The sequence below is a fragment of the Torulaspora delbrueckii genome, chromosome 4 (genome assembly GCF_000243375.1).
Source record: "Torulaspora delbrueckii CBS 1146 chromosome 4, complete genome".
Lineage (NCBI taxonomy): Eukaryota > Fungi > Ascomycota > Saccharomycetes > Saccharomycetales > Saccharomycetaceae > Torulaspora > Torulaspora delbrueckii.
Genome location: NC_016504.1, coordinates 882,799 through 899,858, shown reverse-complemented (window position 1 = coordinate 899,858; position 17,060 = coordinate 882,799). Strand labels below are relative to the sequence as shown.

At 40.4% G+C, this 17,060-nt stretch overlaps 13 protein-coding genes across 13 annotated transcripts; 8 read left to right on the top strand and 5 right to left on the bottom strand.

The window, feature by feature from the left end:
• Positions 1-154: 154 nt before the first annotated feature.
• Positions 155-1,000, bottom strand: REX4 (putative 3'-5' exonuclease; the record flags this gene model as incomplete). The annotated part of the gene is made up of 1 exon (XM_003681244.1): positions 155-1,000. One exon carries the CDS (start codon positions 998-1,000, stop codon positions 155-157), a length of 846 nt encoding a protein of 281 aa, XP_003681292.1.
• A 205-nt stretch (positions 1,001-1,205) lies between these two features.
• AVO1 (Avo1p) lies at positions 1,206-4,526 on the top strand (the record flags this gene model as incomplete). Its single annotated transcript, XM_003681243.1, has 1 exon — positions 1,206-4,526. One exon carries the CDS (start codon positions 1,206-1,208, stop codon positions 4,524-4,526), a length of 3,321 nt encoding a protein of 1,106 aa, XP_003681291.1.
• Positions 4,527-4,907: 381 nt separating this feature from the next.
• ATP19 (F1F0 ATP synthase subunit k) lies at positions 4,908-5,117 on the top strand (the record flags this gene model as incomplete). The annotated part of the gene is made up of 1 exon (XM_003681242.1): positions 4,908-5,117. One exon carries the CDS (start codon positions 4,908-4,910, stop codon positions 5,115-5,117), a length of 210 nt encoding a protein of 69 aa, XP_003681290.1.
• Positions 5,118-5,261: 144 nt separating this feature from the next.
• BRX1 (ribosome biogenesis protein BRX1) lies at positions 5,262-6,152 on the bottom strand (the record flags this gene model as incomplete). The annotated part of the gene is made up of 1 exon (XM_003681241.1): positions 5,262-6,152. One exon carries the CDS (start codon positions 6,150-6,152, stop codon positions 5,262-5,264), a length of 891 nt encoding a protein of 296 aa, XP_003681289.1.
• A 297-nt stretch (positions 6,153-6,449) lies between these two features.
• On the top strand, positions 6,450-8,822 carry MDM20 (Mdm20p; the record flags this gene model as incomplete). The annotated part of the gene is made up of 1 exon (XM_003681240.1): positions 6,450-8,822. The coding sequence occupies one exon, from the start codon at positions 6,450-6,452 to the stop codon at positions 8,820-8,822; it is 2,373 nt and encodes a 790-aa protein (XP_003681288.1).
• A 254-nt stretch (positions 8,823-9,076) lies between these two features.
• On the top strand, positions 9,077-10,456 carry TDEL0D04920 (uncharacterized protein; the record flags this gene model as incomplete). Its single annotated transcript, XM_003681239.1, has 1 exon — positions 9,077-10,456. The coding sequence occupies one exon, from the start codon at positions 9,077-9,079 to the stop codon at positions 10,454-10,456; it is 1,380 nt and encodes a 459-aa protein (XP_003681287.1).
• A 75-nt stretch (positions 10,457-10,531) lies between these two features.
• Positions 10,532-11,077, bottom strand: TDEL0D04910 (uncharacterized protein; the record flags this gene model as incomplete). Its single annotated transcript, XM_003681238.1, has 1 exon — positions 10,532-11,077. The coding sequence occupies one exon, from the start codon at positions 11,075-11,077 to the stop codon at positions 10,532-10,534; it is 546 nt and encodes a 181-aa protein (XP_003681286.1).
• Positions 11,078-11,618: 541 nt separating this feature from the next.
• PAC10 (tubulin-binding prefolding complex subunit PAC10) lies at positions 11,619-12,188 on the top strand (the record flags this gene model as incomplete). Its single annotated transcript, XM_003681237.1, has 1 exon — positions 11,619-12,188. One exon carries the CDS (start codon positions 11,619-11,621, stop codon positions 12,186-12,188), a length of 570 nt encoding a protein of 189 aa, XP_003681285.1.
• Positions 12,189-12,206: 18 nt separating this feature from the next.
• On the bottom strand, positions 12,207-13,076 carry DSC2 (Dsc2p; the record flags this gene model as incomplete). The annotated part of the gene is made up of 1 exon (XM_003681236.1): positions 12,207-13,076. The coding sequence occupies one exon, from the start codon at positions 13,074-13,076 to the stop codon at positions 12,207-12,209; it is 870 nt and encodes a 289-aa protein (XP_003681284.1).
• Positions 13,077-13,219: 143 nt separating this feature from the next.
• PEX8 (Pex8p) lies at positions 13,220-14,953 on the top strand (the record flags this gene model as incomplete). The annotated part of the gene is made up of 1 exon (XM_003681235.1): positions 13,220-14,953. One exon carries the CDS (start codon positions 13,220-13,222, stop codon positions 14,951-14,953), a length of 1,734 nt encoding a protein of 577 aa, XP_003681283.1.
• Positions 14,954-15,092: 139 nt separating this feature from the next.
• On the top strand, positions 15,093-15,557 carry MRPL25 (mitochondrial 54S ribosomal protein mL59; the record flags this gene model as incomplete). The annotated part of the gene is made up of 1 exon (XM_003681234.1): positions 15,093-15,557. The coding sequence occupies one exon, from the start codon at positions 15,093-15,095 to the stop codon at positions 15,555-15,557; it is 465 nt and encodes a 154-aa protein (XP_003681282.1).
• Positions 15,558-15,712: 155 nt separating this feature from the next.
• Positions 15,713-16,381, top strand: PRP38 (U4/U6-U5 snRNP complex subunit PRP38; the record flags this gene model as incomplete). The annotated part of the gene is made up of 1 exon (XM_003681233.1): positions 15,713-16,381. One exon carries the CDS (start codon positions 15,713-15,715, stop codon positions 16,379-16,381), a length of 669 nt encoding a protein of 222 aa, XP_003681281.1.
• SMD1 (mRNA splicing protein SMD1) lies at positions 16,378-16,830 on the bottom strand (the record flags this gene model as incomplete). The annotated part of the gene is made up of 1 exon (XM_003681232.1): positions 16,378-16,830. The coding sequence occupies one exon, from the start codon at positions 16,828-16,830 to the stop codon at positions 16,378-16,380; it is 453 nt and encodes a 150-aa protein (XP_003681280.1).
• Positions 16,831-17,060: the final 230 nt, after the last annotated feature.

Here is a 17,060-nt window from a genome sequence, read left to right as displayed (position 1 = left end):
TTGGTTTCCGAGAATGCAGATTTCCTAAATGGACAGATGGCCTTTACTAAATTATGGAGAAATACCTCACAGAAGAGGAATATGATGTTCGTTTATAACACAATCTAGAGGTTATCAATGCCCAACTATAATTCTATTCTTCGATGATCATTGATTACCGTCCAGACGTAGGGAATCCAAAAGTAGCTTTATGCAATTTCTCAAATTCTTTCTTCTCAGCTTTGTACAGCATCATTGTAATTCTTGCATCTTCCAGTGACGAATGCTCTGCTCCCTGAATTTCCAACTTCAAGACTTCCTTGGCTAGTTTCTTCAAACTAGGCGTTTTACCTTTTGCAAAATTCTGCCTAAATGGAAGGTGTCTTGAAGTATCTCTGATCATGGGTTTTGGATGCGATATCAGTAATGACTCCAGATCATGCTTGACCGAATGCCCTACCAAAATTTTCCCTTCGAGCATCCTAGAGACATCTTGTTGGACTTGCTTGAACGACACAGCTTGTTTCATATGCTCAGGCTTGACACCACTGACCCAGGTTCTCCAATCTGTGACCTTCTCTCGAGGTTTGACAAACTCATCCAGAATAACATGTCCGTAGTAATTCACCAAGGAGACTCTCGCAAGTGCGTTCTCTTTACCCTCAGGCCCCACACCGACAAATTCACAATCAATAGCCAAGTATTTGCCAATAGCTTTGGCCTTTTCACTATTAACTAGTTTAGGCTTTTCGATAAAGTCAGCGCTAGGTACTTCTGCAACAGTTTCTTTCTTAAATTCAAACTTTTTACCTGTTCTCTTATCCTCTTCTGCTTTCTGAATTTCCTTGCTCATAGTGTAAACCATATTCATGATCTTGCTGCCTTTACGTTCAGATCTAACTGCTTTTTTATGACGATTCTCATCTTTCTTTATCTTTACCGCTTTCGAGCCTTTCTTGGCCTTGTTGGCACCTAATTCCTTTCCATTTTGAAGCTCCAACCAGTTGGACGACAGCACCATTTCAATTTGTGATAATGATCAACTCTAACCTCTTACTGTGACTAAAAGATGGAAGCGATGAGATGCGATGAGATGAGTTCTGAATTTTTCAGTTTAATTTAATTTTCAACGCTCCATGACAATCACCTATTCCAAAGATGCGAATAAAGAGTGAAATCCAGCATACTGGCGACCTATTTACTCTAGAGCCCTTTGATAGGTGAACATGGATACAGTAATATGTATCAACAAGCTGCGGGCTCAGTTCTTGTTCGATTGCCCTGAGAAGGAACAAATGAAGCGAATTATTAAACCCTACATTCCTCAACCAGAGAATGACATTAGTAGCAAGGATAACGGTACCTGCCTCGATGAGAAGGTAGAAATGCTATTCACGACTCCCGGTGGACACAATATACTACCAGAGCTGGAGTCTCCGCCTATTTCTGAGAATTATATGGAAGATTATGTATCCACTGGCCGACTGATGGCGAAAGACAAGCACTTGGCAAGATCAAGAGGGCACCTTGGAGGACAAGCAAGGGAAAATGAGAAAGTCGATAAAGTCGAGGATCGACTTTCTCCCGAAGTTGATAAGAATGATCCATCTCCAAAAGATTCACGCACGGTAGATGCACATTCCATTTCTAGTGCACCTTTATCAGTTCAGAGTGCAACAGATTATACATCGAAAAAGGACAGTGGAGCATCCCAACTCTCCATGAAAGGTGCGGAGCTAGAGGATCCCAAGAAGAAAAATGGTAGAAAGCTACCTTTTTCACGAATATTCAAAGGAAAAAGAGACTCTTCAGATTCACACCAAAAGACGCCTATGAAAGCTAAATCAGATCACAGAAAAAAGTCGAGCTTTGATATGAAATTCGATTACGATGATGACATAGAAGAAGATGATGACGAGGACGAGGACGAAGACGAGGAGGGGGAAAATTTACAGTCACAGTTTTTCCAGATTGATTCAGGGTCGAGTAAATCGTCACAGGCTAATGGCGTTGCAGAAGGCGAGAACCATGTTAATCGAAAAAGTAGCAGTGGTAGCCTGGGATTTCATGGGGCTTCAAGTCACGCAAATGGCACTAGCGCGACAGTTGCGAACGCCAGGAAATCTCATTTCCCCCAAAACATGATTCCCAGAACTTCACTGCTGGATGGTGGAAAGAATGGAAGCTTGAGATCCGATCGCTTAATCAAGACAAACGGCCCGGAGGATCCGGTTTCGATCAATGGGAAAAAGGACATCGCTGATGTGGATGACTATAGTTCTGATCTCGATTCCTATATCAATGAACAGGACTTGGATAGGCTAAACTTAGATGGCGATTTGCCGACAAATGATGGCGATATCTCCTCTCAACGCAAGTCTGATATGCTCGACAGCGCAGATGGAACAGAAGACACAAGGATGGTTTTGAGCCATAACACTGCCTCGGATAGTGGCTCTTCCTACGGAAGGTCTTTGCTGGACTCAGATCTTGATGGTGATGATTTTGGAAAGCACAATTCGCTGGCGATTGAGAGCGCGTCCTTACTTGATGATTCTGATATACAGCCAGACACAGTGTCACATTCGATCCCTATGACCTTGGATGAATACGGTATATATCACGGCCAGGACGATTCGACTTTAAACAACGTTTTCGATAAGGCCGTGATGGATATAAAGTCAACCAAGCCACAGCTACGAGAAAGGAGATCATCAGGGCATTTGATACCCCACAGTATATCCAGTAGGCGGTATTCCACCAGCTCTAACTTGGGAGGGAGAATCAAAGGTCATATGCGCTCTTCTTCAGCCACTAGTAACGAAAGCAGCAGGCTGAAGGGAGATCTCACTAAAAAACATGGCACCGGGAATGATACAAGGCAAAGTAAGTTGACCTTGCCAGGCATCTGTCGCAGTGGCTCGGGTCATAAAGTTAGTTCCATTCACATTCAAAAAGTTACCGATTTCTCAAAACCGGAAACTGGTGAGTCACTACTCTCATCACTTTTCAACAGAAAGAAACATAGTTCCAATGACGATTTAGATGTTTTGGAGTACTTTTCATTCGTATCTGGCAACAAAGTGCCAAAAAACGAGGCAACAACTTTGAGAGTTTATATTCAGGCTTCAAGGACGTATCATCAGGAGCCTTTCGAAGCCAATGTACGAAACTCTGCAACAATATTTGAAGCTATAGGGTTCATTCTATATCTTTTTTCAACTAAATTCAAGCCAGACAACCTCGACGAGGATGGACTAACGCAGGGCGAAATCCAGGATCCAAACAAGTTCTGTCTAAAGATTGTTGACGAGGATGGACAGCCATTTGAGGATGATTTTGGTAAACTTGGAAGAAAGAAGACAATTCAAACGCTCTCCGATAACGAGGTAGTTCTTTGTAAAGTGGGATCAGCTGAGCAGAAGCGCAATGAAGAGGAGACACCTCTCCCATTTGACACCAGCGGCGAAATAATAGGAAATAACCATCAGAATACGGCACTCAACCAGTTTAGCTATTACAAGCCAATCTTAGGCAATGATACGGATAAGGAAGGTGTAGATAGTTCCAAGGTAGTCGAGGCAAAGGTTTTTCTACACCCTTGTAATAACCGAAAGTTCAATTATACCACAGTTAAAGTATTAGTAACCTCCAGTCTAAATGACATTTTGGTTAGATACTGCAAAATGAAGGGCATAGATCCTAACGAGTATGTCTTGAAAGCGCCAGAAAAGATGATAGCTTTGAATCTGAACGATACTGTCATGGGACTCGATGGGCAATATGAGGTGGAAGTGGTTTCCAAGAAGGATGCAAGAGAGTTAAAGTTGGAGAAATCCAGACCGGACATTGGGAAGCCCAACTTGCCGACAATTCAAAGTACGGGATTAACACCACTCACTTTAGAGCCAACATCTGCATACCTTGGACCTCAAAATGCTGAGAAAGCTGCCGCTGTTCCCATTACCAAGGAAAGTAGACCAACCATCAAAACTAAAAGGTTGGGTTCAAAAAACAAGCTGATTTTGACCACCCAAAACTCAGGTGCTAGCAATATCAGTGGAAGTACAAGCAATGGATTTTTCAAAAACAAGAACTCATCCAAGACCTCACTTCATGGCTCTTATTATACACCAGACCACTTAACACCCAATGGTGGTGGGATTAGTGCGGGCGGCGGAAGCACCAACTACCAAGATTTGTTTTCTGGAGCCTATCATAAGTATAAGGTTTGGAGAAGGCAACAAATGTCATTAATGAACAAGCATGAGAGGGCACTAGCACTGGATGGGGACTACATCTATATTGTTCCTCCTGAGAAGCATTTGCATTGGCACGAGAATGTGAAAACCAAATCGATCCATATAAGTCAAGTTATTTTGGTTCGCAAGTCAAAGAGAGTGCCGGAGTATTTTAAATTATTCATTCAACGAGGACAGCACGACATTAAAAGGTACTATTTCGAGGCAGTTTCTCCAGAAGAATGTACTGAGATTGTATCTAGGATTCAAAACTCGTTGGTCGCATACAAGATGAATCATAAATAGACAATTTAATTCATGACGACTTTTCCAAATTCCAAAGGGAATCAATAGGCCACCACATAGGAATATTAGGAACCGTGAACGTTTTTCTTACGAATTTCGTGGTTATTTATTATAGTCAAATTAGAGGGGCACGACAGCAAAGAAGACAGCCAAAACCTCTTTTGCGCTGAAATATTCCTTAGTATATGGGATTTTAGCCTATTCTCATTATTCTCTTGACTATACTAGTTATTATGTCTTTTAATGTCAACGGTGCACTCTTATTGGTCCGCTATCTTCCTTAGCGCGAACAACGCCTCGAGGTCAAGAAGCTGCTCGAAGTAGAACTTTCAACACATCGAAGAAAAAGACGTTTACGCAAGAAACCATCAATCGTCAACCATGGGTGCTGGATATCAAATTTTGGGTAGACATGTTCCATCTCACCAACTAGCTCTTGGTACTTTGGGTTTAGTTGCTTTGATAGTGGCTCCAAATCCATTCGCTGCTAAGAAACCAAAAAGCGTTGATTTCAACGCTGGTTCCAAGGAAGAGGAACAGTTCATACAAAACTACTTGGCCAAGCATGCTGAGGCTAAAGAAGAGCACTAAATTGATAGTGTCGGGTCAGTGTAGATAGCATATCTATCATAGTAAATATTCAATAGGTCTCTCAAAAAGGACAAAAATTCTTCAATCCATGTAATACAGAAATGCTGTTGGCTATTGTACAATTTTTGATGGTTATATAGTTTATTAATCTTTGAATAATGCTTCGTTTGACAACGGATCAGCGGCAAGAACATTTTCTCTCCTTTTGATCTTTCTCAGGACGGCAGCTTCTGCTCTATCCTTAGCAGCATCAGCAGACTGTTGTTTCAATTGGGCTCTTACGACGTTTGGCGAGACGTATTGTTTGTTTTCGTAAATCTTGGGTCCACCAAAGGAGCCTTCAAGAATTAGAATAACGGTCATAACGAATCTGGGGCCAATTTCGACTAACGAAACATCACCTTGCTCTTCCGTCTTGTCCTCATATTCCTGTTCATTCCTTGCAGAGTGGGTAATTTCATAAGTTCTCACCCAGATCTTATCGTCCACGATACTGAAGGACATGGCATGGTCGATGAAGGGCTTGGACCTTCTGGCCATTGGTGGAACACCAAAATTATGCACTAGTAGCTCTTTGATGAGTTGGTAGTGAGGAGAGCTGTCGAACCTGTGATCGAAAGATAGTACGGGACGGGAACCCTTAAGGCAGTTACCAGTAAAGTTTAGTTCATCCATAGTGTGCAAATTCTGCAAATAGAATTTGATCGTTGGACCATTAGGTGGCTTGGATAGCCACAGATACAGATCCTGATGTTTCCTGGCTTCGAAGAACAGAATGTTATTACAGTTGTAAAGTTCTGCGATCTCATTTAATTGCTGTAAATCTTTCTTAGTGTCCAACTTTGGTTCTTTCCTTGAATGAGGCAATAAAGAGTACAGATCCTGAATCAAATGACGATGTCTGAAGTTAACACCTCTACTAGATATTAGCAAAGTACGTTGTTTGTTCATAAACTGCTTCTCATTAGGTTCTTGTTTCTTGCCCGATTGTGAATTTTTGCCCTTACCAGACAACGCTTTGTAAATTGAAGACATTTTTGTATTATTCTTTAATACCGGGAAGCCTATCAACCAGTAAAACCAACCTAATCAAGCTTTCACGGGTTTGTAATAAATAGCTTAAGTATGCTAATTGATGTGAGTTTTTAAGCTCATCGCTTACTTTCTAAAAATTTTCCACTATCGAACTTTAATCACGTGAGTGAAAATTCCTGGAAAGTAATATGGTTTAGCCGTAAATCGAAGCGAAATCAAGTTGATAGCTCATTGTTCCTAGCTGTATTTACCTCTATTTGATGCTGTTGTGTGGCCAAGAGAGCTCAATTGAGTTTAATGTCGGACCGAATTGATGAGGAAATTCATGGCCTTATCAAGATAGGAAATTTCAAAGCATGTATTGAGAAGGTAGAATCGCTGAAGAAGCAACTTCCCAAGTCTTCTTATTTGAGAGTTCTAGAAATATATGTGAAGTATAAGCAATCGCCGGGCAAATTTAATTATGAAGCTTCTTTGGGTAAGTTTTATGGTATTAATGGCACTGAAGTGACAAGCGATACAAGGGCATTAAACTTGTTGCATAAACTCTTCATCGAGTTGGAGAAGTACGACGAAGCTTTACATGTTTATGAAAGAGCTAATTTTAAATACTCAGGGTTTGAAGTGGCATTACAGTGGTTTGAAAAGGCACTGGATGACAGTAATTATAAACAAATGACCAAGGCATGCCGTCAGCTGGCAAAGACTGGATGGAATGGTGGTGAAGGACTAACATCGCGCGATTACTATTTTTGGTACTCATTGTCCATTGTAAGCCTGTTCAAATTTCAAAGTCAGAGGGTTACGGAGCAAGAGAAGAAATTACTCCCTCAATTGGCCTATAGATCACTATGCGACTTGAAACCGTTCCGCTCAGCTCAAGAGGTGTACGTTTTCTGTACTGTTTGTGAAGAGTTGTTTGAAAAGGATGAAAAATCCCATGAGATTGTTCAGGAAGTTCTACCTCAATTGGAGGGTGCAGTGGATCTTCACTTGAAGAATTTCCTGGTGAGAAACTTCAAGAAAGATGATCACCAAATGACTTTTGAGGTCTACGGTAAGCTTTTGCAAAGTATTGACGATTTTGAACTGATCCTTCTCTTTATTCGTGCAGGAAAGAGCTTGGCCAAGAAAAAGAAGGATATACTTCAGGATATTGAGTCTCTTGTCGGTGATTCTAGAAATTCCAGATTAGCACACTTGGAAGTAGACTCTGTCTTGGACAACGAGATTTCTGATGAGGCCCTCGACTTTTACCTTCAAAAATATCACAACAAACCATGTTGTGCCGTGGATCTGAACCGATACAGAGATTTGCTTGATGACAATAAGTTGAAAAACGCATTTGGTAAATTTGAAGCTGTAGATGTCCTGCATGATACTAACCTTTTCAAACTAGGCATCTCAGAATTGTCACCGGTGGAAGGGTACAATAAGCATCAGAAGTCGCTCAATGATAAACCAGTGACAGATTATTCAACATGTTCGGTTTATATCCTGAAATTAGTAAATGACTTGATTTTGGATCCCTCCATGGAAAAAGTGCTGCTTGCATTGAGCATCCTAGAAAACTACAGAAAATATGATCCTCATAACTACGATACTTCAGTGTGGGTAATTGCGTTGTACATTCATCTTGGATGTATCCCTCTGGCATACGAACACTACCTGCAATTGAAGATTAAGAGTGTACAGATTGATACCACAGATTTCCTGATGTACTCCCATTTTCCCACTTTATTTCCATCAAAGCCTCACGACTTCATCCAAAGGGTTCAGGAGAACTTCCAGAAATTTTGTAATTCTTCAGTCGATAGATTGTCACAGTTTATTCAAATTGGCCTAGAAAGGAAATCATATAGCAAGATTTTGGGTATGTTGGAATTCAGAGATAGACTAGAGAGATCTACTATGAGGTGGCTGTTGTTTTCCGAAAATATCCAATTGGCAAGATTGTGTAACGACAAGCGTGGTGAGCAGCTACAAAACATGCATAAAGCATGGAGAAAATTGGAGATGACAGGGTCTCAAGGGTTTTCTGATAACAGAGACTGGGAAATTTTTTCTAGAGGTATGCAAAAAGATAATTTACCAGCGGTTCTTCAGTACTTGAATCTTAATGATAAGAGTGTTGCTTTAAAGTGCATTAGAGAGTTTATGATTGAACTAATTCCATCAAGACAGACTGACCAAAAACTTGATGCATACTTAGAGGAGCTCGTAAATCCTAACGGACTTCAGACTTCTTTAAACAATTCCCTCGATCCGTCAGATGCATGGTCATTTGAAGTTTTTTATGACCTATACAAGAATGATGGGGCTAATATGCAGTCGTTGCTAGAGAAAATAGACATCAAAAACCAAGAATCCAGCACATGGCGGTTATCGCATGAGTATTTGACGAGACTCCACACGTTGAAGACCTTAGATTCGTTTAAGAGAGTCAAGGATACAGCATTGAAGCGTCTCATAAAGAACAAGACCAACCAGCTGAGAGAGAATTGCGATGATCTTTATTCCGACTACATGAAACAATTAACGAACGCCTGTGAGAAATTGAACAAAGGACAAAATGCTCAATTACTCAAGTCACTCACCTACGTGCCATTAAATTCCGCCGATTTGAAAAATTCGCTACTCACAGTCCAAAAGACTGTCAGAAACTTATAGATTTCCGGCTATTAGCTTTACTTAGATCTTGAAATCTTCGATCTTTTGAACTTTTTCGTTCTCGCGATGCCTTATTGAGTAAATTGTAAATATCTACAAAAAAGCTGATGAGCCCTGAAATCAAGGATTAAGCTCAAAACTACTTTAGATGAAGAATTGAAAACTTTATTCAACAGGACTGATACTGGTTCCTACAGTCTGATTTAATAACGGAATTAAGTATTGGTTTGAAGTGCTCGTTTTGAGTATACCAAATGGATAATCTCTCGCATTCAAGAATTCTCGAGCCCATTGATCCTAATTCCCTTTCCCTCATCTCATCTTCTTCTGGATCCAATCTTTGCAGCAGTATTCAAGATGGTACCTTGGGCTCTCCATTTGGTATGACAGAAATGCCTCCGGTTGTGGAAAGCGAAGGAGTTTCGACCGTTAAATGGCAGTACGACCGTAAAGAGTTTGAATTCGATTGTAACAGTACTCCATCCAAGACTGCCAATCCACAACATCAGAAAATACTTCATGTGAGGAAAAGACGCTCCCAATTAATGGGGGCCAAACCGAGAATTCCTTCAAAACTTTATCAATCATCGTCTAAGCTGGACTTACTAGATGAGAAAATATTGACCAGTTTTCCTATACCACCACCACTAGACGTTGGTGGTGGACATAATGTCAAGAAGGTGAAACTGAACCCAATCAATGAAATACGCATACACAACGACAAGGAGAATAGACGCATAAGCTATGGGGTACCCCAGAAGCTAGCAAGACACCGGGAAGAAGACGAAATGGATGAGCATCAAATGGTACTAGTAGAAGATTATATCCCTTTTGATGAGGGAATGGAGAAAAATATGGCTAAGAAGAAAGTGTCAATATCAAACTTGAGAACCAAGATGAGCAAAAGAAGTGACATTAATGTCCCATTGAGGTTTAAAAATCTATCGAGACAGGATGGCTCCAAAACACCATCTTCATCATTGACATTAGTTTCACATATAATGGATGAGAATTTTTTGCATGAACACTCAGCATGTAGCCTGGATAATGACACTCAGACACTTCAAAGCAAGGATGATGAAAAAATATCTCAGTCATTCCAACAGATACTACAGGACTTAATCAAATCCGAAACGACAGAGGAGAATGATAGGTACCTGTCTGGACTGCGAATAAACTCCAAGTTAAAGAAATGCGTGGTATGTGAAAAGCCATTATATGAGATAAGTTCTTTAATTTCAGAAGGTGATAATTTTAAAGAGATTGTATGCGGGAAATGTACTGCGAGGTATGAAGAAGCCGCCAAGATTTTTGAGAACTACGAATTTGAATCGTCTGGTGAATCCTCTAATGATACAACAACAAGCAGTATGGGTAGCCCCGTCGACCGTTCTCATTTGGAAGATCTCGACATGGGTTCATCGAATAATTGGAAACCACTCAAGAATAATTTTTCTGATGAATTGATTAAGAGGCTAAAACTGCAATCAGGTCTTTCTACTTTGGAAAGAAAGGAAAGACGACAGGAGCATCTAGATTGTGGCACAATTCTTTGGTTTATGGAGGCCAAGAAAAGAATAACGCGGTTTCTGACCAACCAGTATAAGGCCGATTCCAGGCACATAAGTTCTTGAGACTGCATAGGCATGAGTAGCTTTTTTTTTCTGTGTTTAAACATATCTATAAGACAAATAATTCTCTGCATAACACTAGTCCAATTCCAGATCTTGCTGAAGCCTTTGGTCGGCAAATTTGGTCAAACAAGTAACAGCAAGCAGATGATCTTCCTCTTGTTTAAGACCACTGACCGTGAGACATCCAATCGGATAATCAGCAGATTTTAAGTAGATAGGCACAGCCCCACCATGGAAGGCATACTCCTTGGAGTCAACAAAAAATTTCTCTTCAGGCTTTTTATTACCCATCTTGTTACCCATGTAGAAAGTAGAACGACCAAATCTCAACGCAGTCTTTCTCTTCCTCTGGATCCAGTATTCATTATCTAAATTACTACCGCGATAGGTGACACTGCGGAAAAGAGAGTGTCCAGTAGCTGAAGAGACATCAATGACCACACATCTTTCAGGGAATAACTGTTTAGCAGCCTTTCTAACAAATGAGCCTAATTCATGTGCATCTTCGTAATAAAAATTATCCAGCCCACATTTACCCTCGAGGGCTTCCAACTCTTCAAGGGAAGCTTTCCTGGATGACAATCTACCGAGCAATTTCTGATCAATTTGAATATCAGACATTATGACAATTATTCTCTAGCCACCAATTGATTTGTTTTATGCTCGAGGCTTTTTGTTTATATAATAGGTCAGTAGTAATTCCGGCCAGGAGATAGAAAGCTCACCTGATCTAATGCTTAACTGAAATGAGCCTACAATTTCCACGGGCTCATAAGCAATTGAAGAATGCTCACTGAGCACTGTTCATTATTCAATGGTATTGTTACACTTCATCAATAACAACTCTGCCTTAGAAGTAACCATTAGCCTGAATTTGGCTACGCAAAATTGGCAAACTACGTAACTCGTGTTAAAAGTCTGATGAGGAAGTATTGAGTCAAGAGGCCTATCGTAGTAACCTCTGGACCTCTCGAAGTGAACATTCTATAGCTAATATAAAAGTAGTACTGTATTAGTTGTTCACGTGATAATTTTTCACTACGCTAAAAGTTAATCAACTTCAAAGAGTAAATTAGACCTCATCAAATACTCAGATTGCCATCCATCGAGTTACATTTCACTTAAATTGCTACTGTTGCCCTAATATAGTGCTAATCTGATCATGGATACCCTTTTCAACTCCACAAAGACGAATCCTAGAGGAATTCCGGAAGCCCCATTTGTAGAGAAAGTGGAAGAATTTATTAAGGACCCTAATGACTTCGACCTATGTTTCAGTAAGTTTCAAGAACGATTGTCCAAGTACAAGTTTATGCAAGAGTCCAAATCGAGCAATATAAGCCAGTTAAAGATAAGAATTCCCGACTTGGAAAATAGTCTAAAGATATGTCGTACTCTCAAGTCAAAGGATGAACCGGTTGAGACCAGCTATCAATTGAACGATACCCTATTCACAAAAGCCCAGGTTGAGACTGGTGAAGACCTGCAGATTGGGCTATGGCTTGGGGCAGATGTGATGTTGGAGTACCCAGTAAGCGAAGCCATCGAACTATTGACTGAAAAATTGGCAGACGCAAAGGAAAATCTGAGAATCTCTACGGAAGACATGGAGTTTCTGAGAGAGAATATTACTACTATGGAGGTTAACTGCGCAAGATTGTATAATTGGGATGTAGAGAGGAGGCAGGCCTTAAAACAGGCAGAGCAAGGTACCGAAAAGTTGAAGATTTAACGAGTATATAGTTGTAATTCATCTTCTGAAGGTATCGAGAAATTGTACCCCCAAAGGACGTGCCGGCTCGTCATTGCCTGCTTCGTCATCTACTGGGAAGGACTCATTCTCATGGGCGGCTCCAGCATCTGCATCTGTGGACCTGTCACGATCCTCATCCTGGGAGCTTCCGTCCAGGGCCTCGGTAGATGGGTTGCTGTTACCATCTGTAACAAGTAGCTTCTTAATAAAGGGCAATCTCCAACGATCTACACCTGGAAATAGGCCTTTGTCCAAAAATATTCCGCAAATCCAGCTGATAAATCCACAACCTATTCCGGCGAATCCTTGATTTAACAGCAACATCACTACTAAACCGTTCACTAAGAACTGATCATTCAATTTCCACTTGCGTTGCTTCTTATTAATGCTTTTCGACCACGGCTGAGTCAGTAGTATGTCAAATTCGTAAATTTGTGGGGTATATTCCTTATAGAAATGGAACATCGCCAGTATGAGAGGTAAAGAACCTGTACAAAGACTATTCCAGATTTTCCCCGGTAGAAGTATATTCAACAGGAGATTCAGCCCTGCAAGAGATACTGTTGTGTAAATTAACGCCACGAATAGTACGCTGATATATTTGTAAGACCCCATAAATCTCTCTAAATTTCTAAACTGGTACCAAAGCAGAACTATCAGAGCCACGTCTGTCTCGTTTACACATCCCAGCTGGAATAACAGATATCTGGAATATTGACGGTATTCAGAGATAAACGGATCGTACCTCGCTAAGAATATGTATTTGCAGTTAGCAACCGATGCAGCAAAGGCGACAGCCACTGTACTCACCATGCACAGCTTAGTCACTGGAAATTGATACAGTCCGGTTGGAGTCTCCATAGACATCTTGTTCTAATCGTACCTCTTTACTGCCTTTGGGATATCGATGTTCTTCAAGTTCCCTTACTTTATCTCTAGATATGAAGTTGAAAAATAGTCTATTCCAACATAACCGTTAAATAAAAAGAGGGTCTAGGAACTCTTGATGAATGTCAAAATCATTGGATATGGCTGATCAAGCAATCGACCATCTATTGAATGTTCTAAATTCAAGGAAAACCCCATTAAGCCCTACCATATCGAATAATCTGGTTTACTACATCCCAAGAGTGAAATCTGCACCAAAACTAACCAGATTGATCAATGCTACTTTCCAAGAGACCAATAGACCAGATTCTGATTTTATCGAGCTGTTCGAGATGGCACAAGCGATAGCGCAATGGAAACTGCAGATAAGTGAGCCCATCATCCCGCCTGCACAATTTTTCAAAATATGGGACTCTTGCTTTGTTACGTGTCAGTTGTGGACAGGGCCCAAGCTAGCTATACTTGCCGGGATTTTGAGTACAAGAGACAGCTTTATATCTATCCAGTCCGACAATTTCATAGATGAAACAGGACATATCGGTAAGTTATATGACAAATGGGAACAGTCAATATTCATACCAACATGGTGTGCCCTCCTGAAGAACTTCAAGAAGGATCCAGGGGAATTGATTCTGCTTTATTCTGCAATAAGCAAACCTTCTGATGGAGCCAAGTATTTGTACCTGCCCTGGGATCTGATAACGCTGTACCTTTCACACATGTTTTCGGACTTCATGGTAGATCAGGCTCATTGCCCACAGTTTTTTGCCAAACATTTGAGTCAAATGGCCAAAACGTTGCAAACATCTTTGGCTAACGGTAGCATTACAAGTGTCAATAATTTCTTGACCCAAGTATGCAGAAGTTCCTACAATATGAATTTTAAAGAGCTCAATTCCCTTACGGCAGACAAGGATTATGCGAGCAAACACTACTCGGGAATTTTATTCACGATTGTGATATCCATTAACTCAATCTTGCAGACTGTTCCGGAAATACCAATAATATGGTACTCACAGGTACTCATGACGCTGCTGAATATCAATTTCATAGCAACAGATGTTGGGGTTGTGGGATTTGATTCATATGAAAGCGTATATGAAATACTCTGCTCTGGAATCACCATGACTGTCAAGCCCGATACTTATTATTCTGTCGCGAGAACCATGAGGGATAACGTTTGGGTAAATCAAAGTTATCAAAACAAGGTTAACAAATCCAAGCTTCTGTTCCTACTAAATTTCCTGGGGTCAACTCTCTGCCATGTTTCAATGATTTCATCTAATTTCATTAGTACTTTTATTGAACCTCTTAAAAAGACATACGTGACTTCTGCTGAAGAAGAGATTAGGGAATCAGTACATATAATGATGTTATCGCTCTTCACCAACAATAGTTCTGCTAACAACTTGTTGCATTGGCAGGCCCGCCACTACCTCGATCACATCGAGCTCTCCACAGACCAATTCATGTTAGGTAATATATCAGAGAAGCAATTAACTATGATCTACCAAGAGATGTCGTCTAGACTACCATCCTTACAGACCATAGACAGACATTTGGCAAGAGAAGTTCTTCACCGAACGTACTTAAGAATTCTCAACTGTTCGTCAGGTGAAAGAACAAAGCAAGCAGTGCTTCTCAAATGTATCGTTTACCAGTTGGCATATTTGAGCGAAAACCATTTCGTTGGCTGGCTAGATACAGTTCAAGAATTACTGTCATCGATTCCTTTCAGCAAAGAAGAATGCGACGACATCCTGACTACTTTATGGAACTTTTTATCGCATAGGAGGTCTGATACTGCATTAAAGTGGTGGTATGGACACTTGGACACACTACGTAGTAGATTATAGTATTTCGTCTTGATGTAATTAATGAAATATATTAGTACTGATTTTTTTCAAAGTGAAAAAAGATCACATAGCCCAGGAACTCTTTAAAAGCCATCAAGCATAAAGGAAGCCTATAAAAAGGATCGAATCCACGTCACAAATGTCAACAAAACACCTTTTCGATCAGCTACCGGCACAACTAAAGAATTTCTTTAAGAAGTATCCACCATCTATCAAATTTGCAGATAAACCAGTATCAACCCATGCAATCGAGGCCAATCCCTTTTTACCCAACAAGCACCCAGTAACTGGTCGTTATCACGAACCCAAGTATTCACTGAGACGGTCCAGTGACCTTTACAAGATGGCTTACCTGTACGGGGTCCAAAATATGCTACCTCCAATGAAGAAGAAGTTCTTCGAGGAAAAATATGAAAACAAGAAGATGATGAAAGGTGTATTACTACCAAAAGGACATAAGCATGAGCTACAACGCGAAGGTAAGATAGCAAAGATGCAGGAAGCCATTAAGAATGCAGATAAATTCATCATTGACGCTAAAGGTGCCAAATATATGAGAAAACTCGAGGAAAAGAAGAAGGCAAACGCCAAGACATGGTTCTAGTCGATAAAGATTGGGATTGGAAGACCTTGTAAATATATCTGTAACTTAGTGAATAGTTAGCTCTTACACGTGATGGACCCTAGTGTTCAAGAAGTATGAGATGAGCACTTTATTGGCGATGACCAGCGTTCTTGCAATGATAGAAGTCACTAGTGATGTCAAGAGAGTTCTATGTCGAATCGTACCTGTCGACTAAGGAATTAAATAATCAATCAGTGTCGTTGGTGATCCCCAGATTAACTAGAGACAGAATTCATAATGTCATCTACTACAAAGCAAACTTACATACTGTGGCATTGAGAGGTGATACAATGAAGCAGCTATGCAAAGTAATCATTAGGGATTTAGGTACGTTGCAAAGCACTTCAATCAACAGGAAAAACGTCTTGGGCGGTGTTGAGTTCAAATGCATTTTAATGAAATTGGTTGAAATACGACCCACCTGGGATCAATTGGCGTTGCTTTTAAGAAATCCTCATCCCAGCTACAATAACAAATATGTGATAGCATTAGTTCTCACCTACTTGAGAGTTCAGTACTTTTATTTGAAGAATGATGATATTCTGGCTCAAAACATCAAGGGCGCATTTAAAGAGTACATCTGTGACTATAGAAAGATGAAAAGTGTTTCACTCGAAATGGATTGCTGGTCAGCATCACAAAACGTGACTGTTGAGATTATACATATGGATGAGCTAGTCGATTGGTTAACCACCAAAGATGAAATATGGGGAATTCCTCTGGGCAGGTGCCAATGGTGCTCATCATTAGATCTGGATGTGGATAGCAGTGACAGTGACGAAGAGTCCAGTGATAGTGATTAAATTCCTCTTCTAATTCTTTTACTAGGGTTGCTGACGAAGTCTGCCCTTCTCTTTTTATTGGAATCATTCGTAATCTTCCCACTCCTCCTCAGTTTCTTCAACTGGTCTTCGTCCACTAGCAGGGCGTCAAGGTTCAGAGAATCAGGTAATATGATCTGTCTAATTGTATTACCACGGATATTAATATATTGAAGGGATGTGGTAGTTTTAGCCATTCCTCCACCAGCAGAATTCGTCGAAGTTTGACCATCTGCCAGATATACACCAGCCAATGCATTTGACCCTGCATTATTAAAAGTACTTCGAGGCAGCGATAATTGTACGTCTGTTAAAGTAACATTCATCTGCGGCGACACAGTTTGTAAGGTACCCCAAACAGTTGTACCATTCTTTAGCTCCACAGTTACTTGTTCATTACGTAATTTCTTCAGGAAATATACCAGCTTCATATTCCCAACAAAATAAATAGATCTAGGGTCCCCAGTGGTCTTTGTCTTTATTTGGTTGGAGCTCTAAGTTGATCAATAGACTTTTTCACATCTTATTACTGAAAATTTAGACTATAGATTTAAAAAATTACCTGGCCAACAGAGTTGTCGAAGCTAGAGAAGCAGTTGTGATACAGACAATGCCAGTGAGAGGTAATTCAATTCGGTTCGTCAAGTCTCCTACTTGAATA